General features: G+C 40.2%; 1 protein-coding gene across 1 annotated transcript in view; it reads left to right on the top strand.

Annotated features, from left to right (window-relative positions):
• The window catches only part of LOC110521331 (glutamate metabotropic receptor 8b), a 189263-nt gene that overhangs the window by 145911 nt on the left and 19743 nt on the right, over positions 1-23609 (top strand). The window contains exon 7 of the mRNA XM_021598822.3: positions 11192-11392. Within this exon, the coding sequence (XP_021454497.1) occupies positions 11192-11392 (201 nt within the window). The remainder of the gene's footprint in view (positions 1-11191; positions 11393-23609) is intronic.

Genomic DNA, 23609 nt, shown 5'->3' on the forward strand with positions numbered 1-23609 from the left:
ATCTTGCAGTGATGATGACATTGAATACTCTGTGGGCACCTATCTTTTGTAGTGGAGGAGAGGGAATCAAAAATGAATTGGCATCGAGTGCATTCGGAAAGTATTCAGACCCCTTTCCCCACATTTAGATACAGCCTTCTTCTAAAATGTATTAAATAAAAATCTATCTACACACAATACCCCATAATGACAAAGCGAAAACAGGTTTTTAGAAATGTTAGCCAATGTGTTAAAAATAAAAAACAGAAATCAATTATTTAAAAAAGTATTCAGACTCTTTTTCTGAAACTCAAAATTGAACAGGTGCATCCTGTTTCCATTGATCATCCTTGAGATGTTTCTACAACTTGATTGGAGTCCACCTGTGGTCAATTCAATTAATTGGACTTGATTTGGAAAGAAACACACCTGTCTATTTAAGGTCCCACAGTTGACAGTGCATGTCAGAGCAAAAACCGAGCCATAAGGTCGAAGGAATTGTCTGTAGAGCTCTGAGACAAGACTGAGTCAGGGCACAGATCTGGGGAAGGGTACCAAAAATGTTCTGCAGCATTGAAGGTCCCCAAAAACACAGTGGCCTCCATCATTCTTAAATGGAAGAAGATTGGAACCACCAAGACTCCGCCCGGCCAAACTGAGTAATTGGGGTAGAAGGGCCCTGGTCAGGGAGGCGACCAAGAATCCGATGGCCACTCTGACAGAGCTCCAGAGTTCATGTGTGGGGATGGAAGAACATTCCAGGACAACCATCTCTGCAGCACCCCACCAATCTGTCCTTGATGGTAGAGTGGCCAGACGGAAGCCACCTCAGTAAAAGGCAGATGACAGCCTGCTTGGAGTTTGCCAAAAGGCACCTAAAGGACTCTAAGACCATGAGAAATAAGATTCTCTGGTCTGGTGAAACCAAGATTGAACTCTTTTCCTGAATGCCAAGCATCACATCTGGAGGAAACTAGGCACCGCTCACCACCTGGCCAATACCATCCCTAGGGTGAAGCATGGCGGTGGCAGCATCATGCTGTGGGGATGTTTTTCAATGGCACGGAGGGAAAGATAAACAGAGCAAAGATCCGTGAATACCTCATACTGGGGTAAAGTTTCACCTTCCAACAGACAACGACCCTAAGCACACAGCCAAGACAATGCAGGAGTGGCTTCGGGACAAGTCTCTAAATGTCTTTGAGTGTCCCAGCCAGAGCCTGGACTTGAACCCGATCAAACATCTCTGGAGAGACTTGACAGAGCTTGAGAAGATCTGCAGAGAAGAATTGGACAAACTCCCCAAATACAGGTTGTGCCAAGCTTGTAACGTCATACCCAAGAAGACTCAAGGCGGTAATCGCTACCAACTGTGCTTCAACAAAGTACTGAGTAAAGGGTCTGAATCCTTATTTAAATGTAATATTGCATAGGGTATTGTGTGTAGATTGATGAGGGGGGGAAATTATTTAATCAATTTTAGAATAAGGTTGTAAAGTAACAATAGAAATCACAGTAAGTTAGGGGTAAACGCCCCATTTGGTCTATAAATCACAGTAAGTTAGGGGTAAACGCCCCATTTGGTCTATAAATCACAGTAAGTTAGGGGTAAACGCCCCATTTGGTCTATAAATCACAGTAAGTTAGGGGTAAACGCCCCATTTCGTCTATAAATCACAGTAAGTTAGGGGTAAACGCCCCATTTCGTCTATAAATCACAGTAAGTTAGGGGTAAACACACCATTTGGTCTATAAATCACAGTAAGTTAGGGGTAAACGCCCCATTTGGTCTATAAATCACAGTAAGTTATGGGTAAACACCCCATTTGGTCTATAAATCACAGCAAGTTAGGGGTAAACACCCCATTTGAGAATCACTTGAGGAAAAATTAGAACATGCTCTATGGGGGTGGTCTTGAAGGGCCACAGTCATTAATTGTAATTAAATAAGATAATGAAATATCTTACAGACACAACGACCCGAGGTCAGAGGGCACAGTGTCTGCATTCCATCATGCCACTTGAGCGCCCTAGGTGCTATTGTCAGTGTGACTCTGTTGAGCTGTAGACATGTTTACAGTCCGTACATCTAAGCACCTCATTTCCCACCAGATAAGTGTGTCCCTTTTTTAAAAGCAATCCAATAACTTAATTATACCCTCCTACCACTCACCCAAGCAAATGAAACTGAATGAGGAAATCAATGCAATTACTGAAGATAGTTTTTCTCCTCCTCCCCAACTTTGTCCCTACTGTGAATGTCATAATCTTTTCCACTGGCTAGTAATGAGCACATAGTCAAAAGAAACAATTAAATATTCCATAAATACAGGTAGGCTTACTATTTACAGTAACAAGTGTCCAACACGATTGTCATGACAACAATGCCATGGATACAGGTAGGCTTACTATTTACAGTAACATGTGTCCAACACGTCTCACATCTTTCAGTTTCACTTTCCCTATTACGCAATAGACACACTTGAGCTTGAAATGTTCATGGCACAACCACTTCTTAATTTCCCCAAAAAGTATGAGTTACTTTTTGCAGTATACTTACACACTCTCATTTTTTAACCAATAAGTAAGCATAGAAAAGTAACCATGAACAAGACTGGTAAGAGGTTCAACCTACAGGACCGGAATCAGTGCAGACTGCCCTAAGACAAAGAGAGCAGACTTAGATTATAAATATTTGATTAGAGACTTCTCCTTTTTGCACTTTACCTCAGCTGAGCAAAGTAACCCATTTGTCTCCTCTTTTCAAAACGGTTGCTACTGTTCAATTCCCCTTCAAAGATTCATAATACATAATACTTTAGAAATTCCCTGAAAGAGGTTTGGAGTCACATGAAAGCTTAATCTTGGCATCTGTTTCATCCTGCCCATTTGATGAGACATCTTTTGCACTCTCATGTGCTTGATTCCAAACATATCCCGATCAAACGCGATCTTGACAAAACTCTTCCCTCTCTAATGCCCTGGCTTCTTGATTTGAAAGCAGACTGAAATTCAGGGGAGGAGTCGCCTTCTTTTGGCGGCTGAAGATGGAGGCTAAGAGCACAGCACCTTTTGGAAAGGACACTTTTTGTTCAGGGTTTTCTTCAAAGTCTTAAATGGCTGTGTTATCTTCCGCCAAACATCTTCCCAAGGTTGCCATTAGTATCAAAGGCCCACTTTGACATTCTCCTTTGAAAGTGATGGCGAAGCAGGAGCGAAATAGTTTATAATAGTGAAGAGCATAAGAAATGTAGTGATGTTTAGAGGTTCTGCCACATGCCAATATATTTTTTGGAGATAGTCCTGGTCAGCCTGCCTTATACTGGATATTAACAGTCTACATTCAGTGGATTGGACAGAATGATAGGGTTTTTAAGGCTTTGGAATGGATACCCTTACGTTGACATGTTTTCTAGGTCTTGTATAGGCACTCAGTAAAGTAAGACGGTCAGTTGTGGGAAATGGATCGTCTGCAGTGGACATCTCTGATCTAGCCCCAACATCTTGGACAGAGTGCAGTCGTAAAAACAATAAACCCAGATAAGAGCGGAAAATAACTTGTACCGGTAGTTTCAGAATATTTATTAGGGGGACAGAAGCTTAGTGTCGTGCCAGTGTCCTGCCAAATTCCTTAGGGCTGCTTCCTCATTGCCAAAAAATGCGTGATCTGACCCGGATATGCAAATACCCTGCCTGATTTGCATATATTGTTAATTGGAAATGTATAAATTAGCTATGCAGACACAAAAAGGAAAACCCCAATCAACTCCCATCTTCCTTCTCAGCTGTCGTAGTTGGCTGCTGTAATTCAAATCGACACATGTCAAATAGAAACGTGTGTGGCAGCGAAAGTGTCTAGGCCAGCGTGTAATTGCACGCTTGTTAGTTTAAAGTCTTTCTAAATATCACATTTTTTAATGAGGGAAAATAGAAAGTCATTGGCATAGCCCATGTGAATGGAATGATTTATCAGAACATAACCGTGTCACTCAGGCATGCCATATGGGCTGCTCAGTAATTGGACCCCTCTCTCAATGATTAGGCCAAATTTGTATGTCCATTATTAGTAGATCATATTACACTCCTAGTTCCTCGGTCAAATCATCCAAAGGACACATTCTCCATTCTGACCCAGAGAATGACAACTGAAACATCTATTTCATGCAACATGTTGTTGCCTTGCGTATACTAGCTACCGGTAAATCCTGACCAGATAAGAATATAGATTTATTTTGAAAGTGAATGACTGTGGCAATGAGTGAACTTCACATCATCTTAAAAGTTGCTCCACAGCCCAGTGACAATGCTCAGTGATGAGCAGTGATGTGTTATCTTGATTACATTGTTTCAGGACAATTTTGCATTAGATAGAGAGGCCAGTTGAGGTGTAGACTCTCGCTTTGTGCTCAATAGTTTTCCATTTTTCACAACAAATGTTTTTTAATTATGGTCTGTGTGCTTACTCACAGTGGCTGCTCTGCTCACTCATAATGACTCTAACCCCAACAGCTCATCAACCTTAATCAGGAAAAATGAAGACATTGCTTTGAGGAAAAGCTGAACACTGCCTTAAGGGCCATCCGCAACAAGGACAATAATTATAACGATAGCTAGAACACTACAAAAATAAAATAAAAGTTGTTCTATTCAAGTGAACAGCAGCGCCCACACGACGTGGAGAATGATAACAGTAGTTATCGTTAGGATCACTTTCAGAACATCCTTTTCCCTTTCCCCCCAACAATACAACGTCAACAACCAATCAAAAACTAGTTTGATTGAAGTGTTCTAGGTTCTAGTTACGCGAGGAAAATCCTCTCGGAGGGGAGAGGAGGGAAGTTTCCCTAAATAACTGGGCATGTGAGAATAATGGCAGCCATATTAATTATAGGACGACTTGGGAGACTGATGATCCATGACAGAGAGAACATCTCAGTGTGGGCTTCTGTTAACGCTGATACATCCTGGCAAAATACAGCATCTGAGAGTCCTGTTAATACCTTTCTGGACCTTGTAAACTGTCGAGAACACATCAGAATGCATCAGAATACATCAGAATGGTTGCATAATCAGGCCTAGGCTGTATGCAGTTATTTTGGCATGAAACATGCATTCAAAACAGGACGTTTGAGCTTTTATTCAAATTAGCCTACATTTTACAGCCTAGACTATAGTTTACAGACAAGTGATAGGGTAAGGCAAGTTTGCATAGACTTAGGTTGGAGTCCTTAAAACCCGTTTTTCAACCACTCCACAAATTTCTTGTTAACAAACTATAGTTTTGGCAAGTCGGTTAGGACATCTACTTTGTGCATGACACAAGTCATTTTTCCAACAATTGTTAACCGACAGATTATTTCACTTATAATTCACTGTATCACAATTCCAGTGGGTCAGAAGTTTCCATACACAAGGGTGACTGTGCCTTTAAACAGCTTGGAAAATTCCAGAAAATTATGTCATGGCTTTACAAGCTTCTGATTGGCTAATTGACATCATTTGAGTCAATTGGAGGTGTACCTGTGCATGTATTTCAAGAGCTTCCTTCAAACTCCGTGCCTCTTTGCTTGACATTATGGGGAAATCAAAAGAAAAGAAAGACCTCAGAAAAAAAATGTAGACCTCCACAAGTCTGGTTCATCCTTGGGAGTAATTTCCAAATGCCTTAAGGTACCACATTCATCTGTACAAACAATATTACGCAAGTATAAACACCATGGGACCACGCAGCCATCATATCGCTCAGAAAGGAGACACGTTCTGTCTCCTAGAGATGAACGTACTTTGGTATGAAAAGTGCAAATCAATCACAGAACAACAGCAAAGGACCTTGTGAAGATGCTGGAGGAAACAGATACAAAAGTATCTATATCCACAGTAAAACTGGTCCCACAGTGCCTTGCGAAAGTATTCGGCCCCCTTGAACTTTGCGACCTTTTGCCACATTTCAGGCTTCAAACATAAAGATATAAAACTGTATTTTTTTGTGAAAAATCAACAACAAGTGGGACACAATCATGAAGTGGAACGACATTTATTGGATATTTCAAACTTTTTTAACAAATCAAAAACTGAAAAATTGGGCGTGCAAAATTATTCAGCCCCCTTAAGTTAATACTTTGTAGCGCCACCTTTTGCTGCGATTACAGCTTTAAGTCGCTTGGGGTATGTCTCTATCAGTTTTGCACATCGAGAGACTGACATTTTTTCCCATTCCTCCTTGCAAAACAGCTCGAGCTCAGTGAGGTTGGATGGAGAGCATTTGTGAACAGCAGTTTTCAGTTCTTTCCACAGATTCTCGATTGGATTCAGGTCTGGACTTTGACTTGGCCATTCTAACACCTGGATATGTCTATTTTTGAACCATTTGACAGTGGGGATGGTGTGTTCAGCTGTGTTGCTTTTACGCCAAACATAACGTTTTGCATTGTTGCCAAAAAGTTCAATTTTGGTTTCATCTGACCAGAGCACCTTCTTCCACATGTTTGGTTTGTCTCCCAGGTGGCTTGTGGCAATCTTTAAAATACACTTTTTATGGATATCTTTAAGAAATGGCTTTCTTCTTGCCACTCTTCCATAAAGGCCAGATTTGTGGATTATACGACTGATTGTTGTCCTATGGACAGAGTCTCCCACCTCAGCTGTAGATCTCTGCAGTTCATCCAGAGTGATCATGGGCCTCTTGGCTGCATCTCTGATCAATCTTCTCCTTGTATGAGCTGAAAGTTTAGAGGGACGGCCAGATCTTGGTAGATTTGCAGTGGTCTGATACTCCTTCCATTTCAATATTATCACTTGCACAGTGCTCCTTGGGATGTTTAAAGCTTGGGAAATATTTTTGTATCCAAATCCGGCTTTAAACTTCTTCACAACAGTATCTCGGACCTGCCTGGTGTGTTCCTTGTTCTTCATGATGCTCTCTGCGCTTTTAACGGACCTCTGAGACTATCAAAGTGCAGGTGCATTTATACGGAGACTTGATTACACACAAGTGGATTGTATTTATCATCATTAGTCATTTAGGTCAACATTGGATCATTCAGAGATCCTCACTGAACTTCTGGAGAGAGTTTGCGGCACTGAAAGTAAAGGGGCTGAATAATTTTGCACGCCCAATTTTTCAGTTTTTGATTTGTTAAAAAAGTTTGAAATATCCAATAAATGTCGTTCCACTTCATGATTGTGTCCCACTTGTTGTTGATTCTTCACAAAAAAAGACAGTTTTATATCTTTCTGTTTGAAGCCTGAAATGTGGTAAAAGGTCGCAAAGTTCAAGGGGGCCGAATACTTTCGCAAGGCACTGTATATCGACATTACATGGAAGGCCGCTCAGCAAGGAAGAAACCACTGCTCCAAAACCGCCATAAAAATGCCAGACTACGGTTTGCAACTGCACATGGGGACAAAGATCGTACTTTTTGGAGAAATATCGTCTGTTCTGATTAAACAAAAATAGAACTGTTTGGCCATAATGACCAACGTTATGTTTGGAGGAAAAAGGGGGAGGCTTGCAAGCTGAAGAACACCATCCCAACTATGAATCACAGGGGTGGGGGCATCATGTTGTGGGGGTGCTTTGTTGCAGGAGAGACTGGTGCACTTCACAAAATAGATGGCATCATGAGGAAAGAAAATTATATGGATATATTGCAACATCTCAACATCTCAAGACATCAGTCAGGAAGTTAAGGCTTGGTCGTAAATGGGTCTTCCAAGCGGACAATGACGCCAAGCATACTTCCAAAGTTGTGGCAAAATTAAGGACAACAAAGTCAAGGTACTGGAGTGGCCATCACAAAGCCCTGACCTCAATCCTATAGACAATTTGTGGGCAGAATTGAAAAAGCATATGCGAGCAAGGAGGCCTACAAACCTGACTCAGTTACACCAGCTCTGTCAGGTGGAATGGGCCAAAATTCACCCAACTTATTGTGGGAAGTTTGTGGAAGGCTACCCAAAGCATTTGACCTAAGATATTAAACAATTTAAAGGCAATGCTACCAAGTACTAATTGAGTGTATGTAAACTTCTGACCCACTGGGAATGATGAAAGAAATAAAAGCTGAAATAAATCATTCACTCTACTATTTATTCTGACATTTCACATTCTTAAAATAAAGTGGTGATCCTACCTGACCTAAGACAGGGAATTTTTACTAGGATTAAATGTCAGGAATTGTGAAAAACGGAGTTCAAATGTATTTGGCTGAGGTGTATGTGAACTTCCGACTTCAACTGTACATTGAAATATTATTGCCAATTGTCACTATGACATTGAACACACCCTGAAGCACTGAATGGTCTATATTACTGCCTTATTAACATCCCTACAGTGTGCAGTAGGATGCTTTGATTGACAGATGTAGGCTACTGTAGAACGATACACGATAAACTTTCCTCTAGTGTGGATGCTCGCTGACATTTTATAGTTATGTATAATTGATCATTATAGCTCTCGTCATAGATATCGGCCTTAGTGTGGATAGCCATTTAGCCTGTTTGGTAGGCTGCTGTCTCACCGATTGATTTGCCACAGACTGAGCATGGCTGCAACCCTTTGACTCCACCTTCTGCCAGGTTTAGATGCTATCTCACTCAGCTTCACTGTTTTTTCAATTCAAGTTTCTTTCCAACCTGGCTAGTTGGTCAATTATATCCTAGATAGACCTATATACCTACAGTAGGTGGGGGTGCAGTTGGTTTCATTTCTAGTAATGAGAAGTACATGACTAGAATTCTATCCTTTTGAGTTGAGATTAGTGCATACTAATGAAGGCTGGGCATGTTTCCTACAATTTTGTCTGCTTAGTTTGTCTGTGTATTCTATAACAAAGTGAAATCTTGCAGGACAAGGCCAGACTTAGAAGCATATCATTATTATTGCCGCGTTGACACATTTCTAACGTTAGCAATAAACAATGGGGAGTATAATGATAAGCTATTCATGTAATGTTCAGGCTTGTCAGACCAGACGTGTCGTATATGCCTTGACGTTGGAGTTGTTGGTCTTTTCCTCGATTAATCTCATCACACAAGACTATCTCTGTAATTAGTTTGTCATTTATCTAATTTTCTAATCTATTTGAAACATAGTGATGCCCCCCTGTGCATGAGAGAAAATGGGAAACAGAAACTAGTCAGTCATGTTGAGACGGAATTAAATGTGTCCTTGTAAGTGATGTTTAATTGAAACGTCAGAACCCGTGATTAAGTTGTCTGTGTATTGCCGCACATTATTCAATATGATAAAGGGATTTCATCTCCCGTGTACTATCGGCTAGCCTCGTTACCAAACACACAGAGGCAAATACACCCTGTGAGGTTTTCTCTTCGTCTAGTGAACTGTGTCCTAGAATAAAGCTTACGTTTTGCTGGTGCTGTGCGATGGGGATTCTGTTTTATGAAGTTCGTTTTGCTGGTGTGGTACGATTGTGATTCTGTTTTATGAAGTTTGTTTTGCTGGTGCTGTACGATGGGGAATCTGTTTTATGAAGTTCGTTTTGCTGGTGTGGTACGATGGGGAATCTGTTTTATGAAGTTCGTTTTGCTGGTGCTGTACGATGGGGATTCTGTTTTATGAAGTTCGTTTTGCTGGTGCTGTACGATGGGGAATCTGTTTTATGAAGTTCGTTTTGCTGGTGCTGTACGATGGGGATTCTGTTTTATGAAGTTCGTTTTGCTGGTGCTGTACGATGGGGAATCTGTTTTATGAAGTTTGTTTTGCTGGTGTGGTACGATGGGGAATCTGTTTTATGAAGTTCGTTTTGCTGGTGCTGTACGATGGGGATTCTGTTTTATGAAGTTCGTTTTGCTGGTGTGGTACGATGGGGAATCTGTTTCATGAAGTTTGTTTTGCTGGTGCTGTACGATTGTGATTCTGTTTTATGAAGTTCCGAGTTAACCCCTCTTGTGTAATGCGAAATCATCTTTCATCATTTTTTTATGTGAGACCCATTCTTTAGAGCAGCAGTGTGATATATTATGTAGACTTTTTCATTTTCCAGGGTAATTTGCAGATGTCTCAAATTGCTCATACTTGTAGATTAGTACTAATGATTCAGGTGTTCTGGAGTAATTCCCTCAAGGCAAACTAATGATTAGCAAACTTGGACAGTGCAAGTTCAGTATGTGCATACTGATTTATATAGAACTAAGTTTCCTACAAAACAAAGTTTCCTACAGAAGTAAGTTATAGCGCATCAAACCAGTTCTGGAAAATATGGACTTTGTCCAAACCCTATTTGTCTGATACAGCATGTTTAGTAAACTGAACAACTGCCCCACACCTTGCTGTCAGGGAGTCATGATTAAATGTACGTCTTCACATCTGACATGCCACATAGTTTTCTTATGACAAGGAAATACTGGCCCTTACCTACTATCGTGACTACTGAGCAGCAACATCTTTCAATTTGAGTATGAACTGTGCATGTCATGCTCCAATCATGCTGGGTCTACAGACAAGTAATCAGTCTTTCCTGCTGTGCCAAATGCCTCCCTTTCAGACAGATCTGTCACACCAAGAGCTGCTATCAAATGTCATTGAATTTCATTTACAAGGGCCTATTAATGCAAAGATGTCAAAATCCTTGAATGAGGGCTTGCTCGACCAGATAGTTCACCACACACTTTCTTTAAACTTCTTTTCTCTGTTTGTTGCCAGAGGAATCTGAAGGAAAGTTTGAGAAACATAACAATGGCTGTTTTTTTCCTCCTATTATATTCACTAGTAGACACCTGAAACATAATGATCTGCAGTGGGTCATGTACATTACATAACTGCTGCTTGTAGGGAATGGGAATTGAAATCAATGTAATCAAAAAAGGTGAATTATTTTGTTTCCAGTGGTTTCCGACGTCCTCTTAATTACAAGCATACATACAGTAGGATACAAAAGGTTATTTGAAATGCTAGTGCTGTCTGCATGTGCCTAAAGTGAAAATGGTTGACAGTTACATTGTGAGATGTATGTATTGTGACATGTTATATTAAACTGTGAGATGTAATCATTCATACAAGGACTGTGTGAAAAAGTCAGGGATATTCATATTGAATAGATCACGAACGTGGGAGTCTTAAGTATTGACTGCCTTATTCTTCAATTCACACCTACTCAGTACAACTGCCGAACACTGGACAATTTGACAGTCAGCGACAGAACTGTCTATTGAACAGCGGCATTTATCTTACTGTTGTTCTCCTCTTGTCCAGGACTGGAGAAGGTGGGCCGTGACTCAACCTATGAACAGGAGGGGAAGGTACAGTTTGTGATGGATGCTGTATATGCCATGGCCCACGCCCTACACCGAATGCACCGCGAGCTCTGCTCAGGGTACCCAGGCCTGTGTCCACGCATGGCCAACATTGACGGCAAGGAGCTACTGACCTTCATCAGGGCGGTAAACTTCAATGGTAAGGACCCTTTTCAACACATCATCACCATCACTGTTATCATCTTCCTCATCATCATCATGTGGCATACACTTTTCCAACTTTCATTCTTCCTCATTACATTACCATATGATTGTTATGGAACCTTCCCCTACATTTCCATTATTGTCTCACTCCTTTGTTTCTGTTTCATTGTCGTTATACCCTCTACAGACACTTCCTTCATTACTGCAATTCCCCCTCCTCAAGCACCTGATCATTTATTCATCTCTCAGCCTTGACCTCTTCATTTCTCCAATATTGTGTTTTGGTTAATCATGTCACATGACCTTACTTTTTCATCAAATTATCCAGCACCATCCTCAGGCAATTGCTTTAATTGTTTGTCTAATTCTCATTTCTGGAAAAGGCTTACTAAAATAAAGCGTAAGATCCAGGTCATGTGACATGATTAACCAAAACACTAATAAAATGCCCTCTCCTAATAAAATGCCCTCTCCTAATAAAATGCCCTCTCCTAATAAAATGCCCTCTCCTAATAAAATGCCCTCTCCTCTTCTTTATTTAACTAGGCAAGTCAGTCAAGAACAAATTCTTATTTTCAATGACTGCCTAGGAACAGTGGGTTAACTGCCTTGTTCAGGGGCAGAACGACCGATTTTTACCTTGTCAGCTCGGGGATTCTCCTCTCAGCTACCTGCCGCCCCTCTTCACTCTCCTCCTCTGCTCTTCTCTCTTCACTCTCCTCTTCTGCTTTTCTCTCTCCTCCTCTGCTCTTCTCTCTTCTCTCTCCGCTCTTCTCCTCTGCTCTTCTCTCCCCACTCTCCTCCTCTGCCCCTTCTCTCCACTCTCCTCCTCTGCTCTTCTCTCTTCACTCTCCTCTGCTCTTCTCTCTTCACTCTCCTCCTCTGCTCTTCTCTCTTCACTCTCCTCCTCTGCTCTTCTCTCTTCACTCTCCTCCTCTGCTCTTCTCTCTTCACTCTCCTCCTCTGCCCCTTCTCTCTCCACTCTCCTCCTCTGCCCCTTCTCTCTTCACTCTCCTCCTCTGCTCTTCTTTCTTCACTCTCCTCTGCTCTTCTCTCTTCTCTCTCCTCCTCTGCTCTTCTCTCTTCACTCTCCTCCTCTGCTCTTCTCTCTTCACTCTCATCCCTCTTCACTCTCCACTCTCCTTCTCTTCTCCTGACTCGTACAGTTTCTCCTCTCAGTTTGTTCTACCTATTTTCACAGTCTTGGTCATCGGTCAAGATGGGTCTTCTTTGAGGGTAGCCATAGATAGATCTCTGTCAGCTATACTAGAGATTCACACAGTCTCTGTGTTCTAATTCTTATAATGGGTATTGTCTCGGGTTCAATAAAACAAATTGGTATTCATTCAGTATCACAATAATTGTTGGCTTATACATGCAGTAAAGAGGTCAATCGAACTTGACCAAAAGAATGGAAATGCCATCAAAATGCGTGGGGGAAAGATCCCAAATCTCCTCATTTCCCACATAAAAATTTGGCTACAATTAGGTTATTGTTTATTTGTGTTTTTCACACTATGTTGAGGTAAAAATCGGAGTATTATGCTTATATGGATGTCAACCCCAATATATGTTTATGTCATCATCACCAATCAACTGCATTACAGCTAAAAACAGCTTTGACTACCACCACTGATTTATGTACGCTAGCTATGCTACTAGCTCATACAAATGGGAGTTAGCATTTAGCAATCACTTCTTCAAAATCTGAAAAAGGACAACTTCTAAATGTTCTACATGAAAACAGACAAATATATCAAAATCTGACTTTAGTAACCACATTGTGGGCCTGTTACAATATATCAATCATGGCTGATTTGATGAATATCCACTTTGTTAGAACAGATGTTTTGAATGTGCGCCAATCCGGCATCCTTCTTCGATCCCCCGCGATCTGTTTCAGTCAGTAATTCATGGTTTGATTCTTATTTGTCACTTCCATGGCTTGGATTACTGCTTCAGAGAGTGAATCCATGATTAATAAGCTCCACGGCTGTCAAAAACTACTTTTAGGGACACTTCAAGACCCAATAGTCTGACTCTTCACTAACAAACTCTAATGAAAAAATAATTGGGAGTCTTTTGCCTTTAAGGGGTAAGAAAAAGCTCAGTACTTCTGATTCAGCTCTGCCGTCTTCATCAATGGGATGAATAACATCAGGCATTTATCACCACCAGCACAACCACACATCACCAATCTAACTCTGAGGTTCTTAATTGTTTCTAAGCTAAGATTGTTTCATACTTCATTTCATTACTTAGAGCTACATAGTTAATTCACCATAAAGTAACTATTTGTCAGATAGGATTGTCTTTCTCTTCCTATTGTGTTTTTATCACATACAGTCATTTATATGTCCCCCTCTCTCTTCAGCTCAGAACATACTGTCATTTATATGTCCCCCTCTCTCTTCAGCTCAGAACATACAGTCATTTATATGTCCCCATCTTTCTTCAGCTCAGAACATACAGTCATTTATATGTCCCTGTCTCTCTTTAGCTCAGAACATACAGTCATGTATATGTCCCCCTCTCTCTTCAGCTCAGAACATACAGTCATGTATATGTCCCCCTCTCTCTTCAGCTCAGAACATACAGTCATTTATATGTCCCCCTCTATCTTCAGCTCAGAACATACAGTCATTTATATGTCCCCCTCTATCTTCAGCTCAGAACATACAGTCATTTATATGTCCCCATCTCTCTTCAGCTCAGAACATACAGTCATTTATATGTCCCCCTCTCTCTTCAGCTCAGAACATAGAGTCATTTATATGTCCCTGTCTCTCTTCAGCTTAGAACATACAGTCATTTATATGTCCCCCTCTTTCTTCAGCTCAGAACATACAGTCATTTATATGTCCCTGTCTCTCTTCAGCTCAGAACATACAGTCATTTATATGTCCCCCTCTATCTTCAGCTCAGAACATACAGTCATGTATATGTCCCCCTCTCTCTTCAGCTCAGAACATACAGTCATTTATATGTCCCCCTCTCTCTTCAGCTCAGAACATACAGTCATTTATATGTCCCCCTCTTTCTTCAGCTCAGAACATACAGTCATTTATATGTCCCCCTCTCTCTCTTCAGCTCAGAACATACAGTCATTTATATGTCCCTGTCTCGGAACATGTGCAGAGTCGAAGACGGCTCACGTTCAGAGTTGTGAGATAACAATGTGATTAATTTAACATTGGCCCAGTACTTTTGTAATTCTACACCAGAGTACCTCTTGAATGGGTGTGATAAAAGACTACAGTAGATAAAGCCGGCACATCTTCATCTCTCGCCTGTTACTTCAGCATAAATTTACAAGGTTGTCATCCTTTTCAAAGCGTGTGGCGAGATGGACTTGCTTAGATAGAGGGAGAAAGAAATAACACTTCACATATCTCCCCATGCTCTGACTCCGTTGAGGTTAAGGTTTTCAAATGGATTTCTTTATGCTCGTGGTGCTGAATGAGTCAGTTAATCACTCTATGTAGACTATTCAACCTTGGCCAACCGTCTGTATTGTAGGCAGAAAGACTTCACAGGCCCTGTAGACACACATACAGAGGCAGAAAGACTTCCCAGGCCCTGTAGACACACATACAGAGGCAGAAAGACTTCACAGGCCCTGTAGACAAACATACAGAGGCAGAAAGACTTCCCAGGCCCTGTAGACACACATACAGAGGCAGAAAGACTTCACAGGCCCTGTAGACACACATACAGAGGCAGAAAGACTTCCCAGGTCCTGTAGACACACATACAGAGGCAGAAAGACTTCACAGGCCCTGTAGACACACATACAGAGGCAGAAAGACTTCACAGGTCCTGTAGACACACATACAGAGGCAGAAAGACATCACAGGCCCTGTAGACAAACATACAGAGGCAGAAAGACTTCACAGGCCCTGTAGACACACATACAGAGGCAGAAAGACTTCACAGGCCCTGTAGACACATACAGAGGCAGAAAGACTTAACTGTTTTTTCAAGAATGCGGTCTGTCCCTTCAGCACACAGGCCCATGCTTTCAGCACACAGGCCCATGCTTTCAGCACAAAGGCCCATGCTTTCAGCACAAAGGCCCTAAGTTTGGTCATATTTCTCAGTCCTTTAACTAAGACCATACTGTGTTGTACCATGTTAGAAAAACAAGTGAACATGAAAAGTAATTCGTACAACAGAAGGTGTTGACTCCTACATCTTTTTCCTTTGGCTGTCCATATGGAAACAGCGTGAGTAACTCGTAAAAAGCACTCTTCACTCCTCTCATCTTTCCCCTCATGTGTAGCTATTTTGCATGCTTTTCCTTGATCTGCCTCAAAATTTCAATACCTCAGTTGGGTAAGTTTTCATATATCCACAAGCGTCTCTCCTCCCAGCTCCCTACCTGAGAGGGAGAGGCAGATCTGAATAATTATTCTATCTTCTTCTCCGGCAATGGGCTAGGGAGAAATATGGAGCAGGGGAATAGGCATTCTCACTGGCTTTTTACGGCAAGCATGCAGAACTAGTAAAGCTTCAGTTGATTTCTTAACAATCTTCAGACCTTGAAGGGATTCATATCTCTGCCAAACTTGATGAATGTGGAACTGCACTGTGTTATTTTGGGAGAAAAAAACATTGAATTAGCAATGAATATGACTGCGGGACAGAAATTGCAAGCCTGTGTTCAGTCAAACCCACATCAGTGCTGTGTTGGATGATGAAACACTACATTGTGTGTGCCTTGATCATTGAATTCAATTAAAAGTAACCACAACAAAAAGAGGAAAAAGTTATGCATGCATTTGCAATTCTAAGTGTAGGATGAATGTTATGCACAAGAATCTTTTCAAGAAATAATGCAGATTGGTAGGTTAAAGACAAGATGATTGAGTGTACAGGAGTGCCTTACCTTATGAAATACACAAAGTATTCCAACACACATGCATGTGTGAGTCTGTTCCTGCCTGTGTATAAAATGCTTGATTGAGACTGTAGGAGTGCTTTAGCGTATGAACACACACACATCATCACATACGAGCATCAATAGAGTTTTTTTTCTCCACACTGGTTTTTGGGAGCAAAGCGTAGGGGTTACCCGTAAACAGAGTTTGAAATGTACCGAATCAGACGTCCAAGCTTTGAGCAGCGCTTCGACAGTGACTGTGACTATAGCCAGAGGCTAATTGCTAACCCAACCGCGTTCCCATTCGCCTGAGTGGCTTCATACATACGCTTATTTTTAGATTAGTGTCAGGAGGCTAATAGAGAATGAGCATAAACAGGACTATTTGCCTCTAATGCTAACGTTTACTATGATAAAACCATCAGAATATAAAGGCTTTTGTGTCTTGTTTAGAACACGATTACTAGAGCATAGAAAAATAGAATAGTCATCAGGGTGATTTCGTCCATTAGTTTGGACATGGACTTTTAACTAAACAGTGATAAGGGTCCAGTTTAAGTTTTGGGGCTTTCTACTGTGTCACAATATTTATTCCTTCCTTTTGATATTTGAATGAACGAACAAACAAACAATTAAATTAATTCACTGACAGGTTGCAAACCATATGTAGCTTCTTGCAGAATTTCCTCTCCCACCCCTGAGCCAGAATCCTGCATTGGGTCCGATACTGTATATATTAGAAAGTGACCCATGCAGGACTCTACCCTGAGCCCTCTGAGATGTCAAGAAACAATCAATAGTGGGAGATGAATTGTAATAAGCTAGAAAATCTCCCACTGCTGTTTTTCAGATCTAATGTCTGCTGCCTGTCAGTGTCCTAAAGAATGCCGCTTCAGTCAGGGTTCTATTCAATAGCAATCGTTGAATTAATAGAACATAAAACAATGACTATTCTGATCTCACATGCTGACAGCAGGACTGCCATTAGACACTTGACCCTGTTGGCACTTTAAGGGGGAAATTGTAGTGGAGATATACATTGGCATTCCCATGACTTATTGCACTGCCAATAGAGGAAATGAAATATGTGTGGACATTGGCCTCCATTAGAGGTAAATGAAATGTGGACATGTCTCCGGAGTCAGAGAGTTCTACATGACCTACTGTACAATAGCACTCCTCCATCTTTTTTATTGACAAACAAAACAACCAATCAAAAATATTATTTTCATACGGTGCTATCCGGAAGAGTTTTGTAAAAGGGAAAGTCTATCTGCCGTAGCCTCGAGACTGCACAAATCAGATTGACATGATTTTGGCAGGCCTTGTCACAATAACCCATTTATGAAGCATAACACAGTATATAATTCACAAGCAATTACTGCACTTTTTTTTTTTTACAGATCCTCGAGCCCACCTACAGTTCAATGTCATCTGTCAATGCATTCCTTTTACAAAAGCTCTCCTTCCTGTTGCTTCTAGCCTAAGGCATAAAGAAAAGCTTTTGGCCTTCTGGATTGAGATTCCTTGAGGCAGAAAGGAGCATTGGTGATAAACTGAATTCAAGGTCCATACCAAGGTAGATCTTGAACATAAAACCCTTGTATGTGGCCAGTAGTTAATGAAACACCAGTAGATTTACTTTGAGATGAATGAAACACCAGTAGATTTACTTTGAGATGAATGAAACACCAGTAGATTTACTTTGAGATGAATGAAACACCAGTAGATTTACTTTGAGATGAATGAAACACCAGTAGATTTACTTTGAGATGAATGAAACACCAGTAGATTTACTTTGAGATGAATGAAACACCAGTAGATTTACTTTGAGATGAATGAAACACCAGTAGATTTACTTTGAGATGAATGAAACACCAGTATATCTACTGTGAGATGAATGAAACGCCAGTAGATTTACTTTGAGATGAATGAAACACCAGTAGATTTACTTTGAGATGAATGAAACACCAGTATATCTACTGTGAGATGAATGAAACGCCAGTAGATTTACTTTGAGATGAATGAAACACCAGTAGATTTACTTTGAGATGAATGAAACACCAGTAGATTTACTTTGAGATGAATGAAACACCAGTAGATTTACTTTGAGATGAATGAAACACCAGTAGATTTACTTTGAGATGAATGAAACACCAGTAGATTTACTTTGAGATGAATGAAACACCAGTAGATTTACTTTGAGATGAATGAAACACCAGTATATCTACTGTGAGATGAATGAAACGCCAGTAGATTTACTTTGAGATGAATGAAACACCAGTAGATTTACTTTGAGATGAATGAAACACCAGTATATCTACTGTGAGATGAATGAAACGCCAGTAGATCTACATTGAGATGAATGAAACGCCAGTAGATCTACTTTGTGATTAATGAAACGCCAGTAGATCTACTTTGTGATTAATGAAACACCAGTAAATTTACATTGAGATGAATGAAAAGCCAGTAGATCTACTTTGTGATTAATGAAACACCAGTAGATCTACTTTGTGATTAATGAAACGCCAGTAGATCTACTTTATGATTAATGAAACGCCAGTAGATTTACTTTGTGATTAATGAAACGCCAGTAGATCTACTTTGTCATTAATGAAACGGCAGTAGATCTACTTTGAGGTGAATGAAACGCCAGTAGATCTACTTTGTGATTAATGAAACGCCAGTAGATCTACTTTGTGATTAATGAAACGCCAGTAGATCTACTTTGAGATTAATGAAACGCCAGTAAATCTACATTGAGATGAATGAAACGCCAGTAGATCTACTTTGTGATTAATGAAACGCCAGTAGATCTACTTTGAGATGAATGAAACACAGGTAGATCTACTTTGAGATTAATGCAATGGCTTGTTTTAGTTTTTACAGTAACTCACTGAAAGAGAGGTGCGCTCATTTGCATCCATGCCAAATACAAAGACACTGTACATTGATAGCAAAAATGTAACATTACCAATAAACAAACACTTTGTCAGCATCAGAGCAATGTGCGGATTATTCACTATTTTGTCATCCATATCATCCCCTATCATCCACTATCATCCACTATGGTCACTGTCATCAACTATCATCCACTGTCATTCACTATAATCCACTATAATCCACCATCATCCACTGTCATCTGCTGTCATCCACTATCATCCACAATCATCCATATTATTCTCATGCCACTGCTTGGAACACAGTTTTGTGTTTTGGAGGGGCTTTTTGCATATGTCAAGGGTCAGGTCAGCCTGTCACAATGGAACGTCAAGGGCTTGTAAGTAAGCATTTCACGGTAATGATTACACCTGTTGTTTTCGACGCATGTGACAAATAAGATTTGATTTAATTTGAGAGCATCCCATGTGAGAGCACTAATCTGGCCCCATGAAAACCTTTCAAGTGTCTGACATTCTGTTGAAAGCTGTCATTCTGCCGTGTCTCTGTTGTCACCATGTAACTGGGGCTGATTTCCAATCTTATCATTCATCAAGACTGATTTGGTACAAGAGCCCCGCACCATCATCATTATCGAGAAATATTCTGGGAATATTTTTTACTTCATATCAACATGATTTTGCTGGGGGGGCTCTGGATCCTGAGGATGGTATGGTGATTCATCGCTGTGCAGATGCGATTTGCCATGCATTTATTCATGTTGAAGAAGGTAGGACTTGGATATAATCAAAACCTGCGCCCACTCAGTAATCATAAATTACTGAGGGTGTCTGCTCTTTCATTACTATATTCCGTTGCTCTGGATTCTGTTTCTAAAGGAATCTACTTTGTAGGCTGCGTGGGTAATTGGAAGCTTGAGAGTGGGTCAACCCATGATTATGTCTGGGATTGGTTCAATCAACGCATTGCCCAACCATCTAATCATCTATGTAAAGAGCCACAGAGTCGCAGTATAAAAAAATTTAGTCACGTTTGTTACAATCAAAGCGCTGATTGGAGTGCATAACGGTTAAGAATGAGCATTAATGTTGTTGTTTTTGACCGAGTCAGAGCAGAGGTATTGTCAGACTGGCCCGTCATCGTTTAAATCTAGGTGGTTCCATTCTGTAGCATCACTTGAACCTATGTGACAAAAGTATAGATGAACAACAGATATGACAGTATATCATGTCAGATGCATTGATACGCGAAGCAAGCTAATTGTTGCTGGTTTATCAGTCAGCTAAATGTCTACTCTAAGTTGATGAATAGGTGGCTTCAGAAAGCATTCACACCCATTGTTATGTTACTGCCTGTATTTCAAATGGATTCAATTTAGATTTTGTGTCACTAACCTACACACAATACCTCATAATGTCAAAGTGGAATTATGTTTACATACATTTTTACAAATTAATAAAAAATGAAAAGCTGAAATGTCTTGAGTCAATAAGTATTCAACCCTTTTGTTACAGTGATCCTAAATAAGTTCAGGAGTTTTTTCTTGCAAGTCACATAATAAATTGCATGGACTCACTCTGTGTGCAATAATAGTGTAAACATAATTTTTGAATGACTACCTCATCTCTGTACCCCACACATACAATTATTTTTGAGGTCCTCAGTCGAGCAGTGTATTTCAAACACAGATGCATCCACAAAGACCAGGGAGATTTTGCTATGCCTCGCAAAGAAGGGCACCTATTGGTAGGCAAATAAAAAAGCAGACATTGAATATCTCTTTGAGCATGGTGAAGTTATTAAATTAACTTTGGATTGTGTATCAATACACTCAGTCACTACATAGATACAGGCGTCCTTCCTAACTCAGTTGCCGGGGAGGAAGGAAACCGCATAGGGATTTCACCATGAGACCAATGGTGACTTTAAAACAGTTACAGAGTTTAATGACTGTGATAAGAATAAACTGAGGATGGATCAACAACATTGTAGTTACTCCACAATACTAACCTAATTGACAGAGTGAAAAGAAGGAAGCCAGTACAGAATACAAATATTTCAAAACATGCATCCTGTTTCAATAAGGCACTAAAGTAAAATTGCAAAATAAATGTGTCAAAGAAATTAACTTTATGTCCAATACAAAGCATTATGTTTGGGGCAAATCCAGCAAAACATATCCCTAAGTATCACTCTTGGGGCGACAGGTAGCTTAGTGGTTAGAGTGTTGGGCCAGTAACCAGAAGGTTGCTGTATTGAATCCCTGAGCTGACAAGGTAAAAATCTGTCGTTCTGCCCCTGAGCAAGGCAGTTAACCCCCTGTTCCCTCGGAGCCAAAGATGTGGATGTCGATTAAGGCAGCCCCCCACACCTCTCTATTTCAGAGGGGTTGGGATAAATGCAGAAGATATATTCAGTTGGACAACTGACTAGGTAACTCCCTTTCATATTTTCACACATGGTGGTGGCTGCATCATGTTATGGGTATGCTTTTCATCATAGGGAGATTTTTGGGATAAAAAGAAATAGAATAGAGCTAAGCACAGGCAAAATCTAAGAGGAAAACCTGGTTCAGTCCCCTTTTAAACAGACACTGGTAGACAAATTCACCTTTCAGCTATTAGAGGCTTCTAAGGGGAGGACAGCTAATAGTAATGGCTGGAACAGAGCGACTGGAATGGCATCAAACCATGTGATTTATGTTTTTGATACCATTCTACCTATTCCTCTCGAGCCATGACCACGAGCCCATCCACTCCAATAAGGTGCGACCAACCTCCTGTGCTTTCAGCAAGACAAAAACCTAAAACATTTTGCTTACAATGTTCCTGAGTGGCCTAGTTACAATTCTGAATGAAATCTGCTTGAAAATCTATAGCAAGGCTTGAAAATTACTGTCTAGTAATGATCAAAACCAACTGGACAGAGCTTGAAGAATTTTTAAAAGAATAATGTGCAAATATTGTACAATCCAGGAATGCAAAGCTCATAGAGACTTACTGAGAAAGACACACATCTCTGCCAACAATGATTCTAACATGTATTGACTCAGTGGGTTGAATACTTATCTTATGAGTGTTTCATTTTTCATACATGTTTTACATATGTCAGAATTTATTTTCCAAAATGTTAGAATTTTTCTTCCATTTTGACATTACTTTGAGTGTTTTGTGTAGATCGTCGACAAAAAATTACAATTAAATCCATTTTTAATCCTACCTTGTAACATAAACAATTTTGGGAGAAGTCAAGGGGTGTGAATACTTTCTGAAGGCACTGTATGTCTATAAAATTGTACTGTGAGTATTTCAGTAACATACAGTATCACCGTGGATTCTTGGTTATTGCAAATGTTTGTATGCCGCCAATCCCTCATGAATTTTCTAACCTTCATTAGTCATTAAAATACAAATGAAAATATACAAATCTCATCTAGTGATCTTTATCATAACATTCATTTATTTTAAATTATGTGCCAACTTGAAAGGGCACCAAAATACAGGAGGATATCTTCAGACTGGAGGATTTCCTCCTGTGCCTAATTAAGACTTCTGTGTATTGCAGTGAGATGCAGATAGATGTGCTGTGTATGTCCAAACAGTCAGACCTATTCTTCCTGTTTCATTTGCAGCTCTCTGCCAAGCCACCGCACAAAGGCAAGAGGGTGATAGGTACGCACAGTGGGAAAGTGTGTCAATGGATTAATTTATCACTGACAGACACAGGAAGCATAATGTGGTTGTGGGTGGTGTTTTGGAGAGTCAGATCTCTTTATCTGATACTTCAGGCCCAATCCTCTCAACTTCTCTGCAGAAAATGTAATAATACATGGTTCTCTTGAGATGTATATTTTTAATAATGCTCTCTACTTCCTTCCTGACTGTGTTGGATTTTGCAAGTTTTAAGGACACGAGGTGGTACATGAGCAGTGTTACTGTAGGCAGGTCATCTGGGAGAAAGGAATTTGGATCTTTGGCAGTGTAGATTGTAGTCAATAGTGACGGCTAAACCATTTTTCTTGGCTGTATCTGTGACAGGTACACTGAAAAACAATCTCGAGAGAGCCTTGACAATAACAATGGCAATATATTCTCCATCTTTTTTTTCTATTTAAATACCATAACCATGGGTAAAGAAATGAAGCAGAGGATTTAGCATCTTGTAAGCACTCAAGCTATGTTATGTTGTGATAACACAAACAGCCAAGTTCATTGTTTCAGTCATATTTTCTCTAAATGTATGTACATTTTTCAGTAATGTTAAAAGGCCCAATGCAGCCAATTTTATATCAACATCAAATCATTTCTTGGTAACAATGAAGTACCTTACTGTAATAGTTTCCCATTAATATTGACACATTTTTTTTGCAAAAACAATATTTCTCAAGCAGAATTTTGCAAGGACTGTTTGGGAGTGGTCTGAGTGGGGA

Source organism: Oncorhynchus mykiss, chromosome 4, assembly GCF_057628025.1.
Source record: "Oncorhynchus mykiss isolate SJ-2025 chromosome 4, ASM5762802v1, whole genome shotgun sequence".
NCBI classification, from domain to species: Eukaryota; Metazoa; Chordata; class Actinopteri; order Salmoniformes; family Salmonidae; genus Oncorhynchus; species Oncorhynchus mykiss.